Raw genomic sequence first — 20,092 nt, 5'->3', positions numbered from 1 at the left:
CAGCCTTAGAAGGTGAGCAGTAGTGCTGATCAGAAATAGGTAACAAGATTTCTGTATCAGGCCATGAGGAAATTAACAGGTTTAATGCATGTCTCCCTGCCGTGAACAACTATAAGTCCAGACAAAAACAAGCAACAGGCAGCGCAGAAATGCAATCCCTGAGAACAGCTGAATAAGTGGGGTAAACCGTAAAATTGCCCCAGTTTTGTGTTTTGAGGCAATTTCTGACAGCAAAAAATGGGGAACTCAAGCACATTTTGATGGTCTTCCTCAATTCAGAGTACAGAAATCAGCCAGGAAAGCACGGACAGCTGCTGGAATTAATGGAGCAGATTGCTGGAGATGAGGAAGCTACCTAGAAGTGCTCCAGAAATCTGCATTGGGATGAATATAAGCCATATACGCATGGTGTGAACTCCATGAAGGTAGGCAAAGAACAATTTCCAAGGAGCTAGAAGATGAATACTTTTCAGAATTCACACAGGGCTGAGACATATTTGAGTTCTGGTCAGCCAGCATGGAGAGAACTTGTTAAACACTTGGAGCATTCAGAAGAGACCTTGGAAAGAAACTTCTTATCAGTACGACTAATATTACTAGCTCTAGTGCAAAGGCTACCTTATACCTGTCCAACAAAACTTTAAAACAAGCCTCAAAAGGATCAAGGTCATCCACCAATAGCTGCCTATCAAAACACACTTAAACTGAAGATGGCGGCATGAGTAGAGCAGTGGAAATCTCCTCCCAAAAACACATGGAGCTATGAAAATATAACAAAGAAAAATCTTCCTAAAATAGAGACCACAGGACACAGGACTCCACACCTGCAAGAACCCAGCGCCTTGCGAAGGGGGTAAGATACAAGCCCCGGCCCGGCGGGACCCGAGTGCCCCTCCCCCCGGCTCCCTGCGGGCGGAAAGAAACCGGAGCGGTTTTTTTTTTTTGGCCAGTGCTTTTTGGAAGCCTTAAAGGGACAGGGACCCCAGTGCTAGGGAGGCAGGGTGGCGGGACCGGTGAGCGGGTGCCTGGGACCGGCGCCTGAGGGCAAAGAATATCCCGCGTTTTCCTTGCGAGACCGGTGGGTGGGTGCCTGAGACCTCGCACGTTTTTCCCCTCTTTTTTTCTCCTTTTGTCAAGTGCTTTTTGGAAGCCTTAAATGGACAGGGATCCTGGTGCTAGGGAGGCAGGGTGGCGGGACTGGTGAGCGGGCGCCTGAGGAAAAAGAATATCCCCCGTTTTTCCCTGTAGGACCGGTGGGTGGGTGCCTGAGACCGGCACCTGAGGACGGAGGAAATCGTGCATTTTTCCCCTTTTTTTTTTAATCTTTTTGGAAGCCTTAAAGGGACAGGGACCCTGGTCCTAGGGAGGCAGGGCGGAGGGACTGGTGAGCGGGTGCCTGGGACCGGCACCTCAGGACAAAGAATATCCCGTGTTTTTCCCTGCGGGACCGGAGGGCGGGTGCCTGAGACTGGCACCTGAGGACGGAGGAAATCGCGCGTTTTTCCCCTTTTTTTTTCTCTTTTTGGCGAGTGCTTTTTGGAAGGTTTAACGGGACAGGGACCCTGGTGCTAGGGAGGCAGGGCGGAGGGACTGGTGAGCGGGTGCCTGGGACCGGCACCTCAGGACAAAGAATATCCCGTGTTTTTCCCTGCGGGACCGGAGGGCGGGTGCCTGAGACCGGCACCTGAGGACGGAGGAAATCGCGCGTTTTCCCCCTTTTTTTTTCTCTTTTTGGCGAGTGCTTTTTGGAAGCCTTAACGGGACAGGGACCCTGGTGCTAGGGAGGCAGGGCGGCGGGACTGGTGAGCAGGTACCTGGGACCGGCGCCTGAGAACTGAGGACAAAGAATATCGTGCATTTTCCCTGCAGGACCAGTGGGCGGGTGCTTTTTGGAAGCCTTGAAAGGACAGGGACCCTGGTGCTAGGGAGGCAGGGCAGCAGGACCAGTGAGCGGGTGCCTGAGGACAAAAAAAAAAAATCGCGTGTTTTTTCCTTTATTTTTTTTCTTTTCGGTTCCCTCTCTCATTGTTGCTGTTGTTGTTTTGGTTTGGAGAGTACTTTTTGGAAGTCTTAAAGGGGCAGGACAGAACACTTAGACCAGAGGCAGGGAATCTGGGGATCTCTGGGCACTCTAACCCCCTGGGCAGCAGGGAGCACAGAGGCCCCTTACAGAGATAAATAGCCTCCCGGCCACTCCCCTTCCAACAGGGCTCCACCACTTTGGAGCAGCAGCCCCAGCCAGGCCACGCCCACAGCAACAGCAGAGATATACCCCATAGCAACCGGGCAGGAAGCAGAAGCCCTGTCTGCACACAACTGCTCAGCACAAGCCACTAGAGGTCGCTATTCTCCCAGGACAGGAAGGCCACAAACCAACAAGAAGGGAAGCTCTTCCAGCCGTCACTCGTGCCAGCTCTGCAAACTATCTCTATCACCATGAATAGACAAAACTACAGGCAGACAAAGATCACAGAGACAACACCTAAGAAGGAGACAGACCTAACCAGTCCTCCTGAAAAAGAATTCAAAATAAAAATCATGAACATGCTGACAGAGATGCAGAGAAAAATGCAAGAGCAATGGGATGAGATGCAGAGAAAAATGCAAGAGCAGTGAGATGAAGTCCAGAGGGAGATCACAGATGTCAGGAAGGAGATCACAGAAGTGAAACAATCCCTGGAAGGATTTATAAGCAGAATGGATAAGATGCAAGAGGCCATTGAAGGAATAGAAGACAGAGAACAGGAACGTATAGAAGCTGACATAGAGAGAGATAAAAGGATCTCCAGGAATGAAATAACACTAAGAGAACTATGTGACCAAGCCAAAAGGAATAATATTCGTATTATAGGGATACCAGAAGAAGAGGAAAAGGGATAGAAAGTCTCTTTGAAGAAATAATTGCTGAAAACTTCCCCAAACTGGGGGAGGAAATAATCGAACAGACCATGGAATTACACAGAACCCCCAACAGAAAGGATCCAAGGAGGACAACACCAAGACACATAGTAATTAAAATGGCAAGGATCAAGGACAAGGAAAGAGTTTTAAAGGCAGCTAGAGAGAAAAAGGTCACCTATAAAGGAAAACCCATCAGGCTAACATCAGACTTCTCAACAGAAACCCTACAGGCCAGAAGAGAATGGCATGATATACTTAATGCAATGAAACAGAAGGGCCTTGAACCAAGGATACTGTATCCAGCACGACTATCATTTAAATATGATAGCGGGATTAAACAATTCCCAGACAAGCAAAAGCTGAGGGAATTTGCTTCCCACAAACCACCTTTACAGGGCATCCTACAGGAACTGCTCTAGATGGGAGCACCCCTAAAAAGAGCACAGAACAAAACACACAACATATGAAGAATGGAGGAGGAGGAATAAGAAGGGAGAGAAGAAAAGAATCTCCAGACAGTGTATATAACAGCTCAATAAACGAGCTAAGTTAGGCGGTAAGATACTAAAGAAGCTAACCTTGAACCTTTGGTAACCATGAATCTAAAGCCTGCAATGGCAATAAGTACATATCTCTCAATAGTCACCCTAAATGTAAATGGACTTAATGCACCAATCAAAAGACACAGAGTAATAGAATGGATAAAAAAGCAAGACCCATCTATATGCTGCTTACAAGAAACTCACCTTAAACCCAAAGATAAGCATAGACTAAAAGTCAAGGGATGGAAAAACATATTTCAGGCAAACAACAGTGAGAAGAAAGCAGGGGTTGCAGTACTAATATCAGATAATATAGACTTCAAAACAAAGAAAGTAACAAGAGATAAAGAAGAATACTACATAACGATAAAGGGCTCAGTCCAACAAGAGGATATAACCATTCTAAATATATATGCACCCAATACAGGAGCACCAGCATATGTGAGGCAAATACTAACAGAACTAAAGAGGGAAATAGACTGCAATGCATTCATTTTAGGAGACTTCAACACACCACTCACCCTGAAGGATAGATCCACCAGGCAGAAAATAAGTAAGGACACACAGGCACTGAACAACACACTAGAACAGATGGACCTAATAGACATCTATAAAACTCTACATCCAAAAGCAACAGGATATACATTCTTCTCAAGTGCACATGGAACATTCTCCAGAATAGACCACATACTAGCTCACAAAGAGCCTCAGTAAACTCCAAAATACTGAAATTCTACCAACGAACTTTTCAGACCACAAAGGTATAAAACTAGAGATAAATTCTACAAAGAAAACAAAAAGGCTCACAAACACATGAAGGCTTAACAACATGCTACTAAATAATCAATGGATCAATGAACAAATCAAAATAGAGATCAAGGAATATATAGAAACAAATGACAACAACAACATTAAGCCCCAACTTCTGTGGGACGCAGCGAAAGCAGTCTTAAGAGGAAAGTATATAGCAATCCAGGCACACTTGAAGAAGGAAGAACAATCCCAAATGAATAGTCTAACATCACAATTATCAAAACTGGAAAAAGAAGAACAAATGAGGCCTAAAGTCAGCAGAAGGAGGGACATAATAAAGATCAGAGAAGAAATAAACAAAATTGAGAAGAATAAAACAATAGCAAAAATCAACGAAACCAAGAGCTGGTTCTTCGAGAAAATAAACAAAATAGATAAGCCTCTAGCCCAACTTATTAAGAGAAAAAGAGAATCAACACAAATCAACATAATCAGAAATGAGAATGGAAAAATCACGACAGACTCCACAGAAATACAAAGAAATACAAAGAATTATTAAAGACTACTATGAAAACCTATATGCCAACAAGCTGGAAAACCTAGAAGAAATGGACAACTTCCTAGAAAAATACAACCTCCCAAGACTAACCAAGGAAGAAACACAAAAGCTAAACAAACCAATTACGAGCAAAGAAATTGAAACGGTAATCAAAAAACTACCCAAGAACAAAACCCCGGGGCCGGACAGATTTACCTCGGAATTTTATCAGACACACAGAGAAGACATAATACCCATTCTCCTTAAAGTGTTCCAAAAAATAGAAGAAGAGGGAATACTCCCAAACTCATTCTATGAAGCCAACAACATCTTTGCCAAAACCAGGCAAAGACCCCACCAAAAAAGAAAATTACAGACCAATATCCCTGATGAATGTAGATGCAAAAATACTCAATAAAATATTAGCAAACAGAATTCAACAGTATATCAAAAGGATCATACACCATGACCAAGTGGGGTTCATCCCAGGGATGCAAGGATGGTACAACATTCGAAAATCCATCAACATCATCCACCACATCAACAAAAAGAAGGACAATAACCACATGATCATCTCCATAGATGCTGAAAAAGCATTTGACAAAATTCAACATCCATTCATGATAAAAACTCTCAGCAAAATGGGAATAGAGGGCAAGTACCTCAACATAATAAAGGCCATATATGATAAACCCACAGCCAGCATTATACTGAACAGCGAGAAGCTGAAAGCATTTCCTCTGAGATGGGGAACCAGACAGGGACGCCCACTCTCCCCACTGTTATTTAACATAGTACTGGAGGTCCTAGCCACGGCAATCAGACAAAACAAAGAAATACAAGGAATCCAGATTGGTAAAGAAGAAGTTAAACTGTCACTATTTGCAGATGATATGATACTGTACATAAAAAATCCTAAAGACTCCACTCCAAAACTACTAGAACTGATATCGGAATACAGCAAAGTTGCAGGATACAAAATTAACACACAGAAATATGCAGCTTTCCTATACACTAACAATGAATCAATAGAAAGAGAAATCAGGAAAACAATTCCATTCACCATTGCATCAAAAAGAATAAAATACCTAGGAATAAACCTAACCAAAGAAGTGAAAGACTTATACTCTGAAAACTACAAGTCACTCATAAGAGAAATTAAACAGGACACTAATAAATGGAAACTCATCCCATGCTCATGGCTAGGAAGAATTAATATGGTCAAAATGGCCATCCTGCCCAAAGCAATATACAGATTTGATGCAATCCCTCTCAAATTACCAGCAACATTCTTCAATGAATTGGAACAAATAATTCAAAAATTCATATGGAAACACCAAAGACCCCGAATAGCCAAAGCAATCCTGAAAAAGAAGAATAAAGTAGGGGGGATCTCACTCCCCAACTTCAAGCTCTACTACAAAGCCATAGTAATCAAGACAATTTGGTACTGGCACAAGAACAGAGCCACAGACCAGTGGAACATATTAGAGACTCCAGAAATTAACTCAAACATATATGGTCAATTAATATTTGATAAAGGAGCCATGGACATACAATGGCAAAATGACAGTCTCTTCAACAGATGGTGCTGGCAAAACTGGACAGCTACATCTAGGAGAATGAAACTGGACCATTGTCTAACCCCATACACAAACGTAAACTCAAAATGGATCAAAGACCTGAATGTAAGTCATGAAACCATTAAAATCTTGAAAAAAAATATAGGCAAAAACCTCTTAGACATAAACATGAGTGACCTCTTCTTGAACATATCTCCCCGGGCAAGGAAAACAACAGCAAAAATGAGCAAGTGGGAGTACATTAAGCTGAAAAGCTTCTGTACAGCGAAAGACACCATCAATAGAACAAAAAGGAACCCTACAGTATGGGAGAATATATTTGAAAATGACAGATCCGATAAAGGCTTGACGTCCAGAATATATAAAGAGCTCACACGCCTCAACAAACAAAAAACAAATAACCCAATTAAAAAATGGGCAGAGGAACTGAACAGACAGTTCTCTAAAATAGAAATACAGATGGCTAAGAGACACATGAAAAGATGCTCCACATCGCTAATTATCAGAGAAATGCAAATTAAAACTACAATGAGGTATCACCTCACACCAGTAAGGATAGCTGCCATCCAAAAGACAAACAACAACAAATGTTGGCGAGGCTGTGGAGAAAGGGGAACCCTCCTCCACTGCTGGTGGGAATGTAAATTAGTTCAACCATTGTGGAAAGCAGTATGGAGGTTCATCAAAATGCTCAAAACAGACCTACCATTTGACCCAGGAATTCCACTCCTAGGAATTTACCCTAAGAACGCAGCAATCAAGTTTGAGAAAGACAGATGCACCCCTATGTTTATCGCAGCAATATTTACAATAGCCAAGAATTGGAAGCAACCTAAATGTCCATCGGTAGATGAATGGATAAAGAAGATGTGGTACATATACACAATGGAATACTACTCAGCCATAAGAAGTGGAAAAATCCAACCATTTGCAGCAACATGGATGGAGCTGGAGAGTATTATGCTCAGTGAAATAAGCCAAGCAGAGAAAGAGAAATACCAAATGATTTCACTCATCTGTGGAGTATAAGAACAAAGGAAAATCTGAAGGAACAAAACAGCAGTGGAATCACAGAACCCAAGAATGGACTAACAGGTACCAAAGGGAAAGGGACTGGGGAGGATGGGTGGGCAGGGAGGGATGGGGGGGGAAAGAAGAAGGGGGGTATTAAGATTAGCATGCATGGGAGGGAGGAAGGGGAGGGTGGGCTGCACAACACAGAGAGGACAAGTAGTGACTCTACAACATTTTGCTAAGCTGATGGACAGTAACCGTAATGTGGTTGTTAGGGGGGACCTGATATAGGGGAGAGCATAGTAAACATAGTATTCTTCATGTAAGTGTAGATTAAAAATTAAAAAAAAAAAAAAAAGAAAGGAAGAAAGAAAGAAAAGGGGGATTACTCCTTGATAGGATAAAACTATTGGTAAATCAAAGATCAACGCATGCTTTAAATATCTTTAATGTTGATCACTTAAAGGGTGTCAGATGATCAGCTATGGAGGTACTCTTTTCTGATAATATTCCTTTCTCTTAATTAAAAAAAAAAAAAAAAAAGCAGCTACTGTGTACTGACCTCCAATGAGTTCTGCACAGTGGTATAGAGGGCATGTCAAAGTGTGGGCAAAGGGTCTGTTTGTTTCTATGCAGAAGATCAAGGCCTAGCTTGGATACCCAGAAAATGAACTAAGATACGATATGAGGAGGAGCTTCCGGCATCAGCACTCTCTGGAGGACTTGTGCTGGGGGATGATAATCAAAAAGCCTCCACAGGGATCCGGACGATGCTGCGGTTGTGGCTGCATCCAGCCCACCGTCTCCTGGACTTGCCATAGGAATGAGGAGGGAGATGTCTATGCTGGCATGTGCATACAGTGAGACAATGAATTTGACCGGATCTGTACTGTTGGAACTCAACCAGGAGTTGGGAGGGGTGCAAGTTGTAGCGCTCCAAAATCTTATGACTATAGACTATCTACGGTTAAAAGAACATATGGGATGTCAACAGATCCCAGAAATGGGCTGCTTTAATTTGTCTGATTTCTCTCAGACTGTTCAAGTACAGTTGGACAATATCCATCATATCATAGACAAATTTTCACAAATGCCTAGGGTGCCTAAATGGTTTTCTTGGCTTCACTGGAGATGGATGGTAATTATAGATTTGCTTTGTTTATGTCACTGTATTCCTATTATGTTAATATGTGTGTGCAAATTAGTTAGTAGTTTAAAACCTATACATACTTAAGGTACTCTACAAGAAGATACGTCAAAGAAATAATCAATCCTCCCATGTTTCCTTCCATATGCTACATCTATAGCTTTTCTTCTTTCTTCCTAATTACAACCCTTAAATAGAATTCGTGCCTCATATCGAATTTACCGAGTATCATAATTCCTCCAGGTGGTAAAGATACCTCGAGACAAGTGCTGGGCATAGAAGCCACAGGGCATAAATCTGCAAAGAAGTAAAAAGCTAACCTTTCAAACAATATGGCCTCTCTCTCACTTTCCAACTTTACATTTCCCTGTATGGCCCCGGAAGATGACTGGTTAGCCAGAGACGGGTAAGATTCCTCAAGGGAGGAACAACCTAAGACAGGCACAGTCGCAGGGGGGCCATCAGGTGAGAATTTGGGGATCAACAGAGATGAAGCTCAGAACCTCAACCCCCCCTGCTTTGAGAGAAATCTTCTGCATCTATGGATGTTTTGCTGCCCTTGTCTAGCCTGGATTAATACTTAGTCCATAGGCACACACCTGATCATCTGATCATCTACATTTGCCCTCTTACAGCACTAAACTATGTTTTCTACCTTTATCTTGCATCTACCTACCACTTCAGCATTTTATTAAAAATAAAAATAATAATAATAATAAAGGGAGAAATGTGGGATCAACATATAAATCAAGTACAAAAATCAAACGAATATTCATATTTGACCTGATTGTTTATAGGTCATAATGCGTGATCAAAACCGAAAGTTTCTGTGATGAATGCCCTTGTACTGTTCAACATGTAAGAATTTATTCACTATGTAAGAATTCGTTCACCATGTAAGAACTTGTTCGTTATGCTTCAGAAGACTGGAGACTGACGAGAATTAGACTTGAGATGGATTAATGATTGTACATTGAGCATTGACCCCCCTATACTGAATTTTATTGTTGTTAACAACCATTTGATCAATAAATATGAGAGATGCCCTCTCAAAAAAAAAAACACTTAAACTATTTAGAGGAAAATAACAAAATCAGAACACTCAATGACCTAACATTCAAAATATCCACCATCCAACATAATAGTGCTGGGCACACAAAGAAGTGGAAGAATGTGGCTAATGATGAAAAGAACCGTCAGTCAACAGAACAGCCCAAGAAAGGACAGAGATAATGGAGCTAACAGACAAGCACCTTAGGGCAGATATCACAAGTAGGTCCTAGAATTAAAACAGTAGCAAACAGAGAGAAGTGAAAAACACTTTTAAAAAAACCAAATGGAACTACTTGATCTGAAAAAGAAATTCAATAGATTGGCTTGATAGTGGGTTAGACAACACAGAAACAAATGTAAATGAACTTGAAGAAACAGCAGAAGCACAGAAAAAAAAATTAATAAAGACTCGGTGACTTGTGGGAGAATATCCAGCAGTCTAATATACAAATAATTGGAGTCCTGGAAAAAAGGAAGAAAATATTTGAAGAAATATAACTGAAAAATGTCCAAATTTGTTAAAAACCATAAAACCACAGAGGAAAGGAGTTCAATGAGTCAAGCCATGATGAACACAAAGGAAATCACTAGAACACAGACAACCTAATCAAATTGTTGAAACAAAGTAACAAAAAATCTTCAAAGCAGTCAAACAAATAAATAAAGAGGGACATAAAACATGTAAGGACCAAGGAAAAATATTATATAGACTTCTCATCAGAAACAGTATAAACTAGAAGTCAAGAGAATAACACTTTAAAATTACTGAAAGAAAAAAAATCTGCCAACCTAGAATTCTACATTCAGCAAAACATTCTTGAAGGTGAAATAAAAACATTTTCATACAATCAAAATCCAAGAACCTCATGGTCTGCAGACCTGCACCAGAAGAAAAGCCAAAGTCATTTTTTGTGTGTGCATTTTAGAAAAATTATTTAAAATATCATTCAAAGAAAAATGTTAAGAATTGTGTAGTTTATACATATAGCAATAAAATGTATAACTTATAATAATAAAAGGAAGAGAAGGAAAGAAAGGGAAGTATATTCTAAGATTCTTACATTAACTAAAGTAGTAGAATATTATCTGATGATTGACTGTTAAAAGTACTTACTGTATACCCAAAACTTAAAACACAATCGCATGCAAAGTATAATTAATAAGTCAAAAGAGGTAACATGGGATACAAAAACAATACTTAATCCAAAAAAGGGCAGTAAGAGGGTAAAATGGGACAGAACACATGGGACAAGAAAATAAATAGCAAGATGGCAGGAACCTAATCACATTGATAATTATATGTTAAGTATAATTATCAAAATTGTCTAAACATTCCAGTAAAAAGGCAAAGACTGTCAGAGTGGGTTAAAAATGTGGCCAATGACAGGCAGTCTATGACACACTCTTTAATATAAATACACAGGTCAGTTAAAAAGAAAAGCAGGGGAAAGGATGTACCAACTAAGGACAGTCATAAGACAACTAGAATGGCTATCTTAACATCAAAGTAGATTTCAGGACAAGGAATACAACCAAAAAGGGACATAACATAATACCAAAGGATCAATTCATCAGAAAGATGTGCAATCACAGCTGTTTGTATTTAACCAACTTTCAACATACCTTAAGTTAAAAACAACAGAACTAAGAAGAGAAACTGAAAAACTGACAATCATACTTGGAGATTTCAAAAGTCCTCTCTCTCAGTAATGGATAAACAGAAGTTTAGGAAAGATATAAATGACTTGAACAGACCTAGCACCAACCAGACCTACTCAAAGAAAACTTGATCCCCCAAAGGAAGAATGCACATTTTATTCCAGGGCAAACAGAAGATTCTCCAAGTCAGACCCCATGCTGGGCCATCAAAAGCAAAAACTCTAATTTAAAAGCACGGTGATCATACAAAGCATGTGCTGTGATCTCAATATAATTAAAACAGAAATAATTACCATTAAGATTTCAGGGAAGTCTTCAAATATTTGGAAATTAAACACACTACCCAATAACTCCAAGGTGTACTAAATCACAAGAAAAATCAGAAAATTGCTGTGGCCTGAATGATAATGAAAACAAATTATCAAAATTTGTGGGATGCAAATAAAGCAGTACATAAAAGGAAATTTATAACATGGATATTAGAAACAAGGAAAAGTATGTGAAAACAAAGATCTAAGCATCTAGCTTCAGAAGTTAGAATAAGAACAAATTAAGCCCAAAGTAAGGGAGTAACAGAAAAAAGACCAAAATCATTGAAATAAGAAGTGGATGAACAGAGTATAATGAAGGAAAAACAAAATACAGATTATCCACATCAGACATAAAGGAGGACATAACACTACAGATTCTACAAACAAAAACTTCAAGGCAACCTCCAGGTCCAGGTGGCTGCACTAATGAATTTTAGCAAAAATTTGAGGAAGAAAAACAACCAATTCTTCACGAACTCCCAAAGTACAAGAGGCAAAAACACTACCCAACTTGTTCTATGAGACTGGTATTACCCTAAAACCCAAGCTGGACAAAAACATCTCAAAATAAAAAGGAATCTAGCAACATATAAAGTTTATATGCTATAACCAAGGTCATGCAAAATTGGTTTAACATGAAAATAAAGCAATGCAATATGCTATCTTATTAGACTAAAGAATAAAACCACACCATCACCTCACAGATGCAGAATAGCAAATGAAAAAATCCAATTCTCTTTCATAATAAAACACTCAACAAACTAATACCCTGATAAAGGCCATCCTCAAACACCCACAGCAATTGTCATACTTAGGGGCAAAAGACTGAAAAGTTTTCCTCCCGACATCATGAACACAAGATGCCCACCCCCCTGCTTCTATGCAACACCATCCTGGAGGTTCTAACCAGGGCAATTAGACAAGCAGAGGAACTAAGAGGCACCTGGACTGGAAGGAAGAAGTAAAATTACGTCTATTCACAGAAGTAAGATTATACATGGAAAATCCTACTATGAGTCCAGCAGGGTTGCAAGGTGAGAGTTCAAATATCAAAAACCAGTTGTTGTTCTATTTACTGCTAGTAAATAAACCAAAAATGAAACTAAGAAAACAGTTTCACCTATAAGAGCATGAAAAAGAATAAAATACTTAAGAATAGATTTAACCAAGGAAGTGCAAGAGTTGTACACTGAAAACTACAAAATATCACTAAAACAAATTAAAGACCTAAATAAATGATCCACAGATTCAGTGCAATCTCTGCCAAAATCCCAGCAACCTTTTTTGGGGGCAGAAATTGAAATGCAAATGAATATGGAAATGCAAATGACCCAGAATAACCAAAACAATGCTGAAAAATAACACTGTGATCGAATATTAACTATCAACAGCATTCCAACCATGATCCAAAAGATTTAAAAGCAGAAGGCAATTGGCAAGAATAAGCCTTGCTGGAAAACTACAGGTAGCCCTATTAATTAGTAACAGCCACCTCTTGCCTTTAGCATGAATCTCAACCTTACTCAGAAGGAACTGCATCTAGCAAGGGAAGGGAAGTGTAAAACGGTTTCTAAGCCACCACTTTTCTGTGAGAGCCCAGTTACAACCAAGACACTGCTTAGCAACTAAGCTTTACAAATTTATTTCAAGTCATGAGAGCATTAATAATACAAATCAATGTTTTAATTTTTGTATTACGTATCTTTCTACCAATTCCCCAAATCATACAGAATAAATCCTTAACATTTACTACAAATGCATTTATATAAACAGTGACCAGCAGCAGAGGTGACTAATCCTGTTTTTCTTTTTCATGTGAACTGTGGGTTCTCCAGCTGTACCTGCTTCCCCTTCTCTTGCCTCAAGGAGGGAGGAAAAGGGACGGCTTCGCTGCTCAGAGGAACAGCCGCCTAAGTTCTCTGACTGTAAAGGAAGTGGATTTTGTACATATGAAACTAATACAATACTGTAGGTCAGCTATGTATTTTTAATTAAAAAAAAGTTTTTTAAATGATACCAAGAAAAAAGGGAGTGGAACAGTGCTCATAAACAGACTCCTTTCCTGTGCTTTCCTTAATCAAATTGTTCCTAACTATTCTCATGCTTGCTGTGAGTGGTTTTAACCTATTTTTCCACACCCACACAGGTGACATATAACATGACTCCCCACAGCAGTTTTTCTCAATCTGGCCAGGGAGTCAGGAGGACAGAGAACAGCATCAGTATCTCATCCTAGGTCAGGTGGATGGGAGTGGAGCTCCTGTAGCTTGGAATCACTGCCCTCCATCCAGCCTCACCTCTCTTAGATTACTTGTACGAGGTCATACATACAGCATAATATCACAAAACAAACAAATTTAAAGAAAGCAGAAAGACATTCCTGTAACTCCTATAACATGCCTTTACTTCACAGGCTTACTCTCATTTAACCCTCAGAACAGTTGGGTTATCTCTGCCCATTTTATGTCAGGACACAAAGTGAGTTCAAAACAACACAGAAACATTGAAAACTATGCAAGAGCTGAAACTGTTATATCACATATCCATACCTGGTACTTCTAGTAGCAGAAAATAAAGCCCGGCAGCATGAAGGCCGTATTCTCGATATCGCACACTGACGTTTTTCTTATGTACTGTTTGAACAAAGTGATAGAACAATGCCACCAGTGCACTGTGGGAAATATTGTTCTCATTGAAGAAGGTCCAAATGCTCTGAGAAGGGGGGTAAATCACACAAGCCAGTAATTAGAGAAAGGGAAAAATCTCTTATTTGATTTTTGTAAGTACGTAATGCCTTACAAAAAAAGGACGAAAAAGAAAATGAAAATGAAAAAGGAATGAACCAGCCTACCAGCCTGGTTCCTAATTATAAACATTTGCCATCATCAAAAGGACTGAAAAAAAATTTTTTTAATGTATTATTCAGAATTACAAAGATAAGTAAGTAAATATACAAGAAATTTAAATGATTAAACTTACAAAAAATTTGGGCTAACTTTGATGCATAGATATTTATGAAATTCTTATAGCTAAAAACTACATTAAGATTTTTGGGACACCCTATACTAGTGATTATTCAGACAAGCTACCCCTCCATCTATGTTCAATGTACCCAAATCCATTTATCACTCTAATTATTAACTGAGGAAATCAGAACAATTCATTTAAATTTAAGTGTTCTGCAAGCAAAAAGATTTCAGAAGTAGCCCAGGTTAGAAAGGAAACAAACCCTAGAATATAAGTCACATTTTTATTAATTTTATCCTTATTCCACACTTCCCCTATTAAACACATGAAGAAGAAATGGGTTATCTCTGTAAACCAAATATAGCAAGAACTAAACATGATTTACCTTGGAGTACCTTAAAAAGACAGGCCCACAAAAGTTTAAGAAATCTTGACTTTCGTACTTCCTGCTTCCCTAAAATAGGGCCCATGGAAGGTAATGCCTTGGCTGCGCCACACTGATTAGCACACGCCATCTTATGGAAGAGGCCATTTGAAATATTTTCAGCACTCTCCATTACTTCACCATAGAACCTCTGGAAGAAATCATCTCCTGCCTTTATAGCAGTTATATTTTTATTCCTAAAGCCACTTCACTCACCTGTAACTGTGACCCTTGAGGTCACCAAGGTCAATCCAATCATCTGCCTCAAATGCCCTGACCCTGACCTTTGCGTGCCAGCACCTCTGCAGCATCTGGTACCTGATCCACATCAGCACCCCCACTGTTGCTGCTCCTCCTGTCCCCTTCTGCCACATTTCTCATTTCTGTCCCATCTATTCCCTCACTGATCCCATGCATCGTTGCACTTCAACCATCACCTTTATTTGGAGGCTTCTCCTGTCTATTTTGTTGTATCTTAGCCTCTCTCCTGGTCTTCAGATTCACATTTCCAGCTACTGATTACACCTCCTTAAAGATCTAACAGAATCTCACCTTCAGAAGCTTAAAAGAGGCCTCATACTTTGTCCACTTGACTACACTTTCTCCCTCATCCCCACCTGGGTTAACAGTATCATCACACCCCTAGCTGCCAAATCTTGGTGACCTTTGAGACTTTCCTTTCTTTCTCTCACCCCCATACCCAGTCAGTTTAGCACTCTGCATCCTATCTTCCAGATTTGATAAAAGCTGTCTAAGTTCACAAAGCCCTAATAACTCTACTTCAGAAAATGTCCCTAGTTTTTAGCCCTCCTTTCCAATTCCCACAACAATAACTCCAGACCATGCCATAACACACATAAAACCTAGGGGAGCAAAATAATCTCCCATTCCCACTTCAGTCTATCCAGGTCAAGAACATTTGTCCTAAAACAGATCTATTCTTGTGAGTTAGTCTGTTGCTCACTAGAAACTCTTCCTCCTAGAGCTGATTGTGAGGGTTACCTGAGCATATGCATGATGCTTGGAACTGAACGTTATATACAATAATACCCTATTATAATTTTCGAACCTCACTTACAGCTACCCATGATCTATTCTCAGTCCAATTTATTGTCCTATTTCATCACATTCTTAAAATTCTGTATGCCATTGGCACTACATACTCAGGATTCTCTTCACATTCTCACCGTGTTGTTCCTGTCCTAGGAATGCCCTAGGACTCAACTTTCTGCTAATCAACACTGCCCATTTGTGAAAACTTGCCTCCAACTACTTTCTTTCTGGAACCTTCCCAGTCTTACCCTACTCCCTTTTCCATGCCCCTGTTAAATGTTATCTAACCTTTCTTAAGAGCAGTTTTTACAATGCAGTTCACCAAATATTTCCGGTTCTTCCCCTAGACTCCTGATGACACTATGCCTCTTCACGCCCCTGTAGTTGCATATGGTTGCCGGACTTGCTTAGGCCATGAAATGCAAGTGGCAACTCTAAGAGCCTGTGCTTGATTCTGCACTCTCCTAACTGGGGGTGTCCTGGATGTAGGGAAATGCTTTGTATCTTAATCATTTTACCTTCTAACGTACCTAATGCAGTACTCAGCAGTATGCTTAATGAATGTGTAACAAGATGATTTAACTTTTGAACAGCTATGTGAAACTTTTAACTGAAATATTTTTTGTTAAATTTTTCAGAGATGTTAGTATCTAAGTATTTCATGTTCTGCTTTCTAGCCCTTCAGTTTCTGAAAAGCAATTAATGATCTAAATTGTAATAAGCATACCAAGTAGCATTCGACATTTAAAGGAACTCTATGTTCCATTTGTAAATAAACTAATCATGTCTCAGTTCAATAATATCAGGTTTTGTTAAAATTGAGATGCCTGAACTGTTACTGTATTTTTCTTGGCCTTTTTTATCTGGTTTATTTGGTTTTCCTCCTTGTTTTGGCTTTTATTCTTTAATTTGCTTTTGTAAAAAGTAATCATCACTTGAAAAAAATCAGAATACCTCAAACCTTTTGGAAGAGAGCTATTAGGATACTCCCATAAATTAACTAACACTAACAAGGCTAAGGTTTAGATTATAATAACAACTTTCATCTTCTGCTTCTAACAGCTAAAGATGGCTAGCTTGATTTAAAATTTTTTTTACCTCTGTAGATCCATGTTCTTCAGTAGCAAAGGGGAAAAGACTTTCATAGAGTTTTGTGAATGCATCCAATCCAGTCTCTACGATCTCTGCTTCTATACTGGGATCCAAAGGTTCAGTCTCTGTGAAGTCCATTTCCCATACTGTGCCTACCCATTCTAGTGGGAAAATGCAAATAAATCAACAAATGTTCTGTAACAAGTAAAATGCCAATAATCTTTAGACTTGAGGTACATTCAAGAAGAGAAAAGTTTATTAGTCACAAGGCACATTTAACTATACAATACAGAGATGTAGCATAATTTAAAGAAAGCAGAAAAGTTTAAGAAATCTTTTTTTTTAATTCTAATTGACAGCTTTTAGATTGGTCATCTAAAAGTATCAGGAAGGAAAACACTTTTTAGATACAACAGTTTTAGGGAATGACATTTCAAAACCCTTAAAGATCAGGTTTTCCCATAGGTTCAACCTGGAGAAGAGAGGTTGATAAAAGACTGCCTCTCATGCTGCTTTGCGAAAAGCTTACAACCTAGTTAATAAATCCAAGTAAAGCATACAGCACACAGGGACGGCTGATGTGACTGACTGTTTAACATGCTTCATTATTCATTCACTTTCCTAAAAATGTTTTTGTATCTTTCCTGCCTCTTTTTCTGTCATAACAGTCTCCCATTTATTTTCTATGCATATTTTTAAATGCACATCAGTATTCTGATCTCATTTCTGAATCAAAACTAACAAAAGAGAAAAGACCTGATCTCAGGAAATCAATAAATTCAATAAATGATAGCTATTATTGTAATCTGTACAATGGATGAGTGTCAAAACAGTTAATAGATGTGTAAAACACTAGAGAGCAATACAAAATATTACTGGAGGAAAGGTAGGAACATCGGTGAGCAGGATGATTCTGCTTCAGTTGGACCTAAATGTGGGAGGAGAGAAATGGTGAAAAGCATGTCCCAGACAGACAGAACTGCATAACAAAGCACAAAGGGAAAGTATAACCTGTTCACAAATGAACAAAATAGTTACAGCACTCAGTTTGAATGTGAAAGGCCAGTTATTTGTAGTATTTATTCAGCGGTTCCTGTGTACCTGGTACTAAACTAATCTTCACAAAACACCGGTGAGGTAGGCACTATAATCCCCGTCTGACATATAAGGAAACTAAGGTTTAGCAAAGCTAAGCCAGTTGCCCAGTGATACACAGACTGCTAATCCACAGAGCCAACAGACAAATCCCAGTATCTCTGACCTCAAAAGTTATGCCCTTGGAAAAGAAGACTGCAGTGAATGGTGAAGGCTCTTAGATGACATGCCAAAAGATTTGATCATTTATTTAGGAAACAAAGGGAAGACATTAAAAGTTTAAAACTTGACAAGGTCAGGCGTATGATCCTGGTGGAGGTGTGGGGGATGGCGGGAAGCGTGAGCATGGGAGAGCAGCTAAAATATTCTCCCAGTCGCCTAGATGGACTCCAAAGAAGGCGTGAGCTGGGGCAGCGGCGTCGGGAACCACGCGGGACCTGAGGGCCACCAATGAGGGCGGTGAGAAGCCATGACCGCCCGGCTGGCTTCCATTCGGGTGGCGTCTGAGGGGCCCGTGAGACAACTAGTTTAAACAATGAGCATGACGTTCAAGAAATCAAGTCTGGCGGAAAAGAGAGATTTGCTATTTAAAATGGCAGGGACAGATAAGGTTGTCCGTGAAGGCTTGCTGAATCAGGAGGCAAGGCCGAGAAAACAGAATCAAAAGAACTAAAACAGATCGTGTAAGAATATAGTCATTTATCCTCCATTTGCCCCATGGTCCCAAGCACATAAGCCGGTGAGAATTATGCCTAAACTTGCTGGGCTTACCCCGCCTTATCTCTAAACATCCCGACCCTCCCCCAAGACAACAGGCCGAGCGGATCCGCCACAATAAAAGGCACCACGCTGCTGCCCTCGCTCTCTCTGTCTCTCTCTTCCCACCCCCCTCCGGTGCAGCCACTCCCTCCTTCAGATAATAAAGTCTCTTGCGTGGGCCCGTGTCTCCTGAGTCGTTCTGGGTAAGGAGGGTCGCGGCGAGATACCCTTTCAGATCGGACCACATGAGCCCCTTCCCCGACGTGACTTCACTAAACTGAGCCTACTCTAGACCGGCTAGCCGATGGCCGCAGTGCACAGCCGGGACACTCGGGGAAGCGGGGAGCCGAGCGCCCCACCCCCACCCCGCCAAGGCCGCGCGGAGGGCCGCAGCCCTGCCTTCCAGACTCATGGCCTCGCCTCCTCACCCGGGCTGAGATCCAACGGGCACCAGGGTTGCAGGCCGCTCGCGAGCGCCGGTAGCGCCACCATGACCGCGGGGACACCGGCTCGCTCTTCGGTGGTCAACTTTCAAAGCTCGCTCCCGCGCGCGCTCTGAGACGTTCCTATGGTCCAATCACAACCTTGGGATTTTCCACCGACCATTCCTCGTGCCCAGCCGTGTTCACTCTTTAACCAATCAGCAAGATGTCCCGCCGCATGCGCAAAGGATGGGGCGGGACCAGAACTGTGGACTGAGCAAAGGTGTGGTTGTGTTTATTTAGCTTCCCCTTTAAGGTAGATATCAAAGAGCTAAGGCAAAGCGCAATAACATCTTTCTCGCTTATTCTTCCTTAAATGAGAGGACACTTTAAAGAGAACTCGAGACAGGATACTTCCTGTAATAATTGTTACCTTTGCCCCCTGTCAAGCGACATTTCCCGTGTGTCAAAAGGCTGTCTTTACCTCGTCAGAGAGCAATCCGAACGTCGTACATATCCGGACTTGGATGGTAGCTAACGTTTATCGAACTGTAAAGCAATAAAAGAAGAGCGGTGGAGAAAAACATTCTGAAAGGACATCTGCAGTTTTACTGTAGGGTACGTCTGGTCCCGGATTCGGGAACCAGGCCGCGGCCGCCATACCAACTAAGGGAAAGACCGGCCTTCCTTCTAGCACATGCGCAGGGAGTTCACCTCCGACGGCGAAAGCGCCGGGCCCGAGGCGTGCGCATGCGCGCGGTGTGTCCAGCGCGTCCGAG

At 40.8% G+C, this 20,092-nt stretch overlaps 1 protein-coding gene across 3 annotated transcripts in view; it reads right to left on the bottom strand.

Moving 5' to 3' along the window:
- NCAPD3 (non-SMC condensin II complex subunit D3) overlaps positions 1 to 19,995 on the bottom strand; it is a 71,584-nt gene extending 51,589 nt beyond the window's left edge. The window contains exons 1-4 of one of the 3 annotated variants that reach the window (XM_037000871.2): positions 19,798 to 19,995; positions 19,320 to 19,586; positions 17,044 to 17,198; positions 14,051 to 14,213 (exon numbers count right to left, since the gene is read on the bottom strand). In XM_037000871.2, coding sequence (XP_036856766.2) covers positions 14,051 to 14,213; positions 17,044 to 17,198; positions 19,320 to 19,383 — 382 coding nt within the window. In that variant the 5' untranslated portion in view covers positions 19,384 to 19,586; positions 19,798 to 19,995. The remainder of the gene's footprint in view (positions 1 to 14,050; positions 14,214 to 17,043; positions 17,199 to 19,319; positions 19,587 to 19,797) is intronic. The other 2 variants (XM_037000870.2, XM_037000872.2) reach the window with 2 other exon arrangements.
- Between the last annotated feature and the right edge of the window lie 97 nt (positions 19,996 to 20,092).

Source organism: Manis javanica, chromosome 6, assembly GCF_040802235.1.
Source record: "Manis javanica isolate MJ-LG chromosome 6, MJ_LKY, whole genome shotgun sequence".
Lineage (NCBI taxonomy): Eukaryota > Metazoa > Chordata > Mammalia > Pholidota > Manidae > Manis > Manis javanica.
This window is presented reverse-complemented; position numbering and strand designations above follow the sequence as displayed.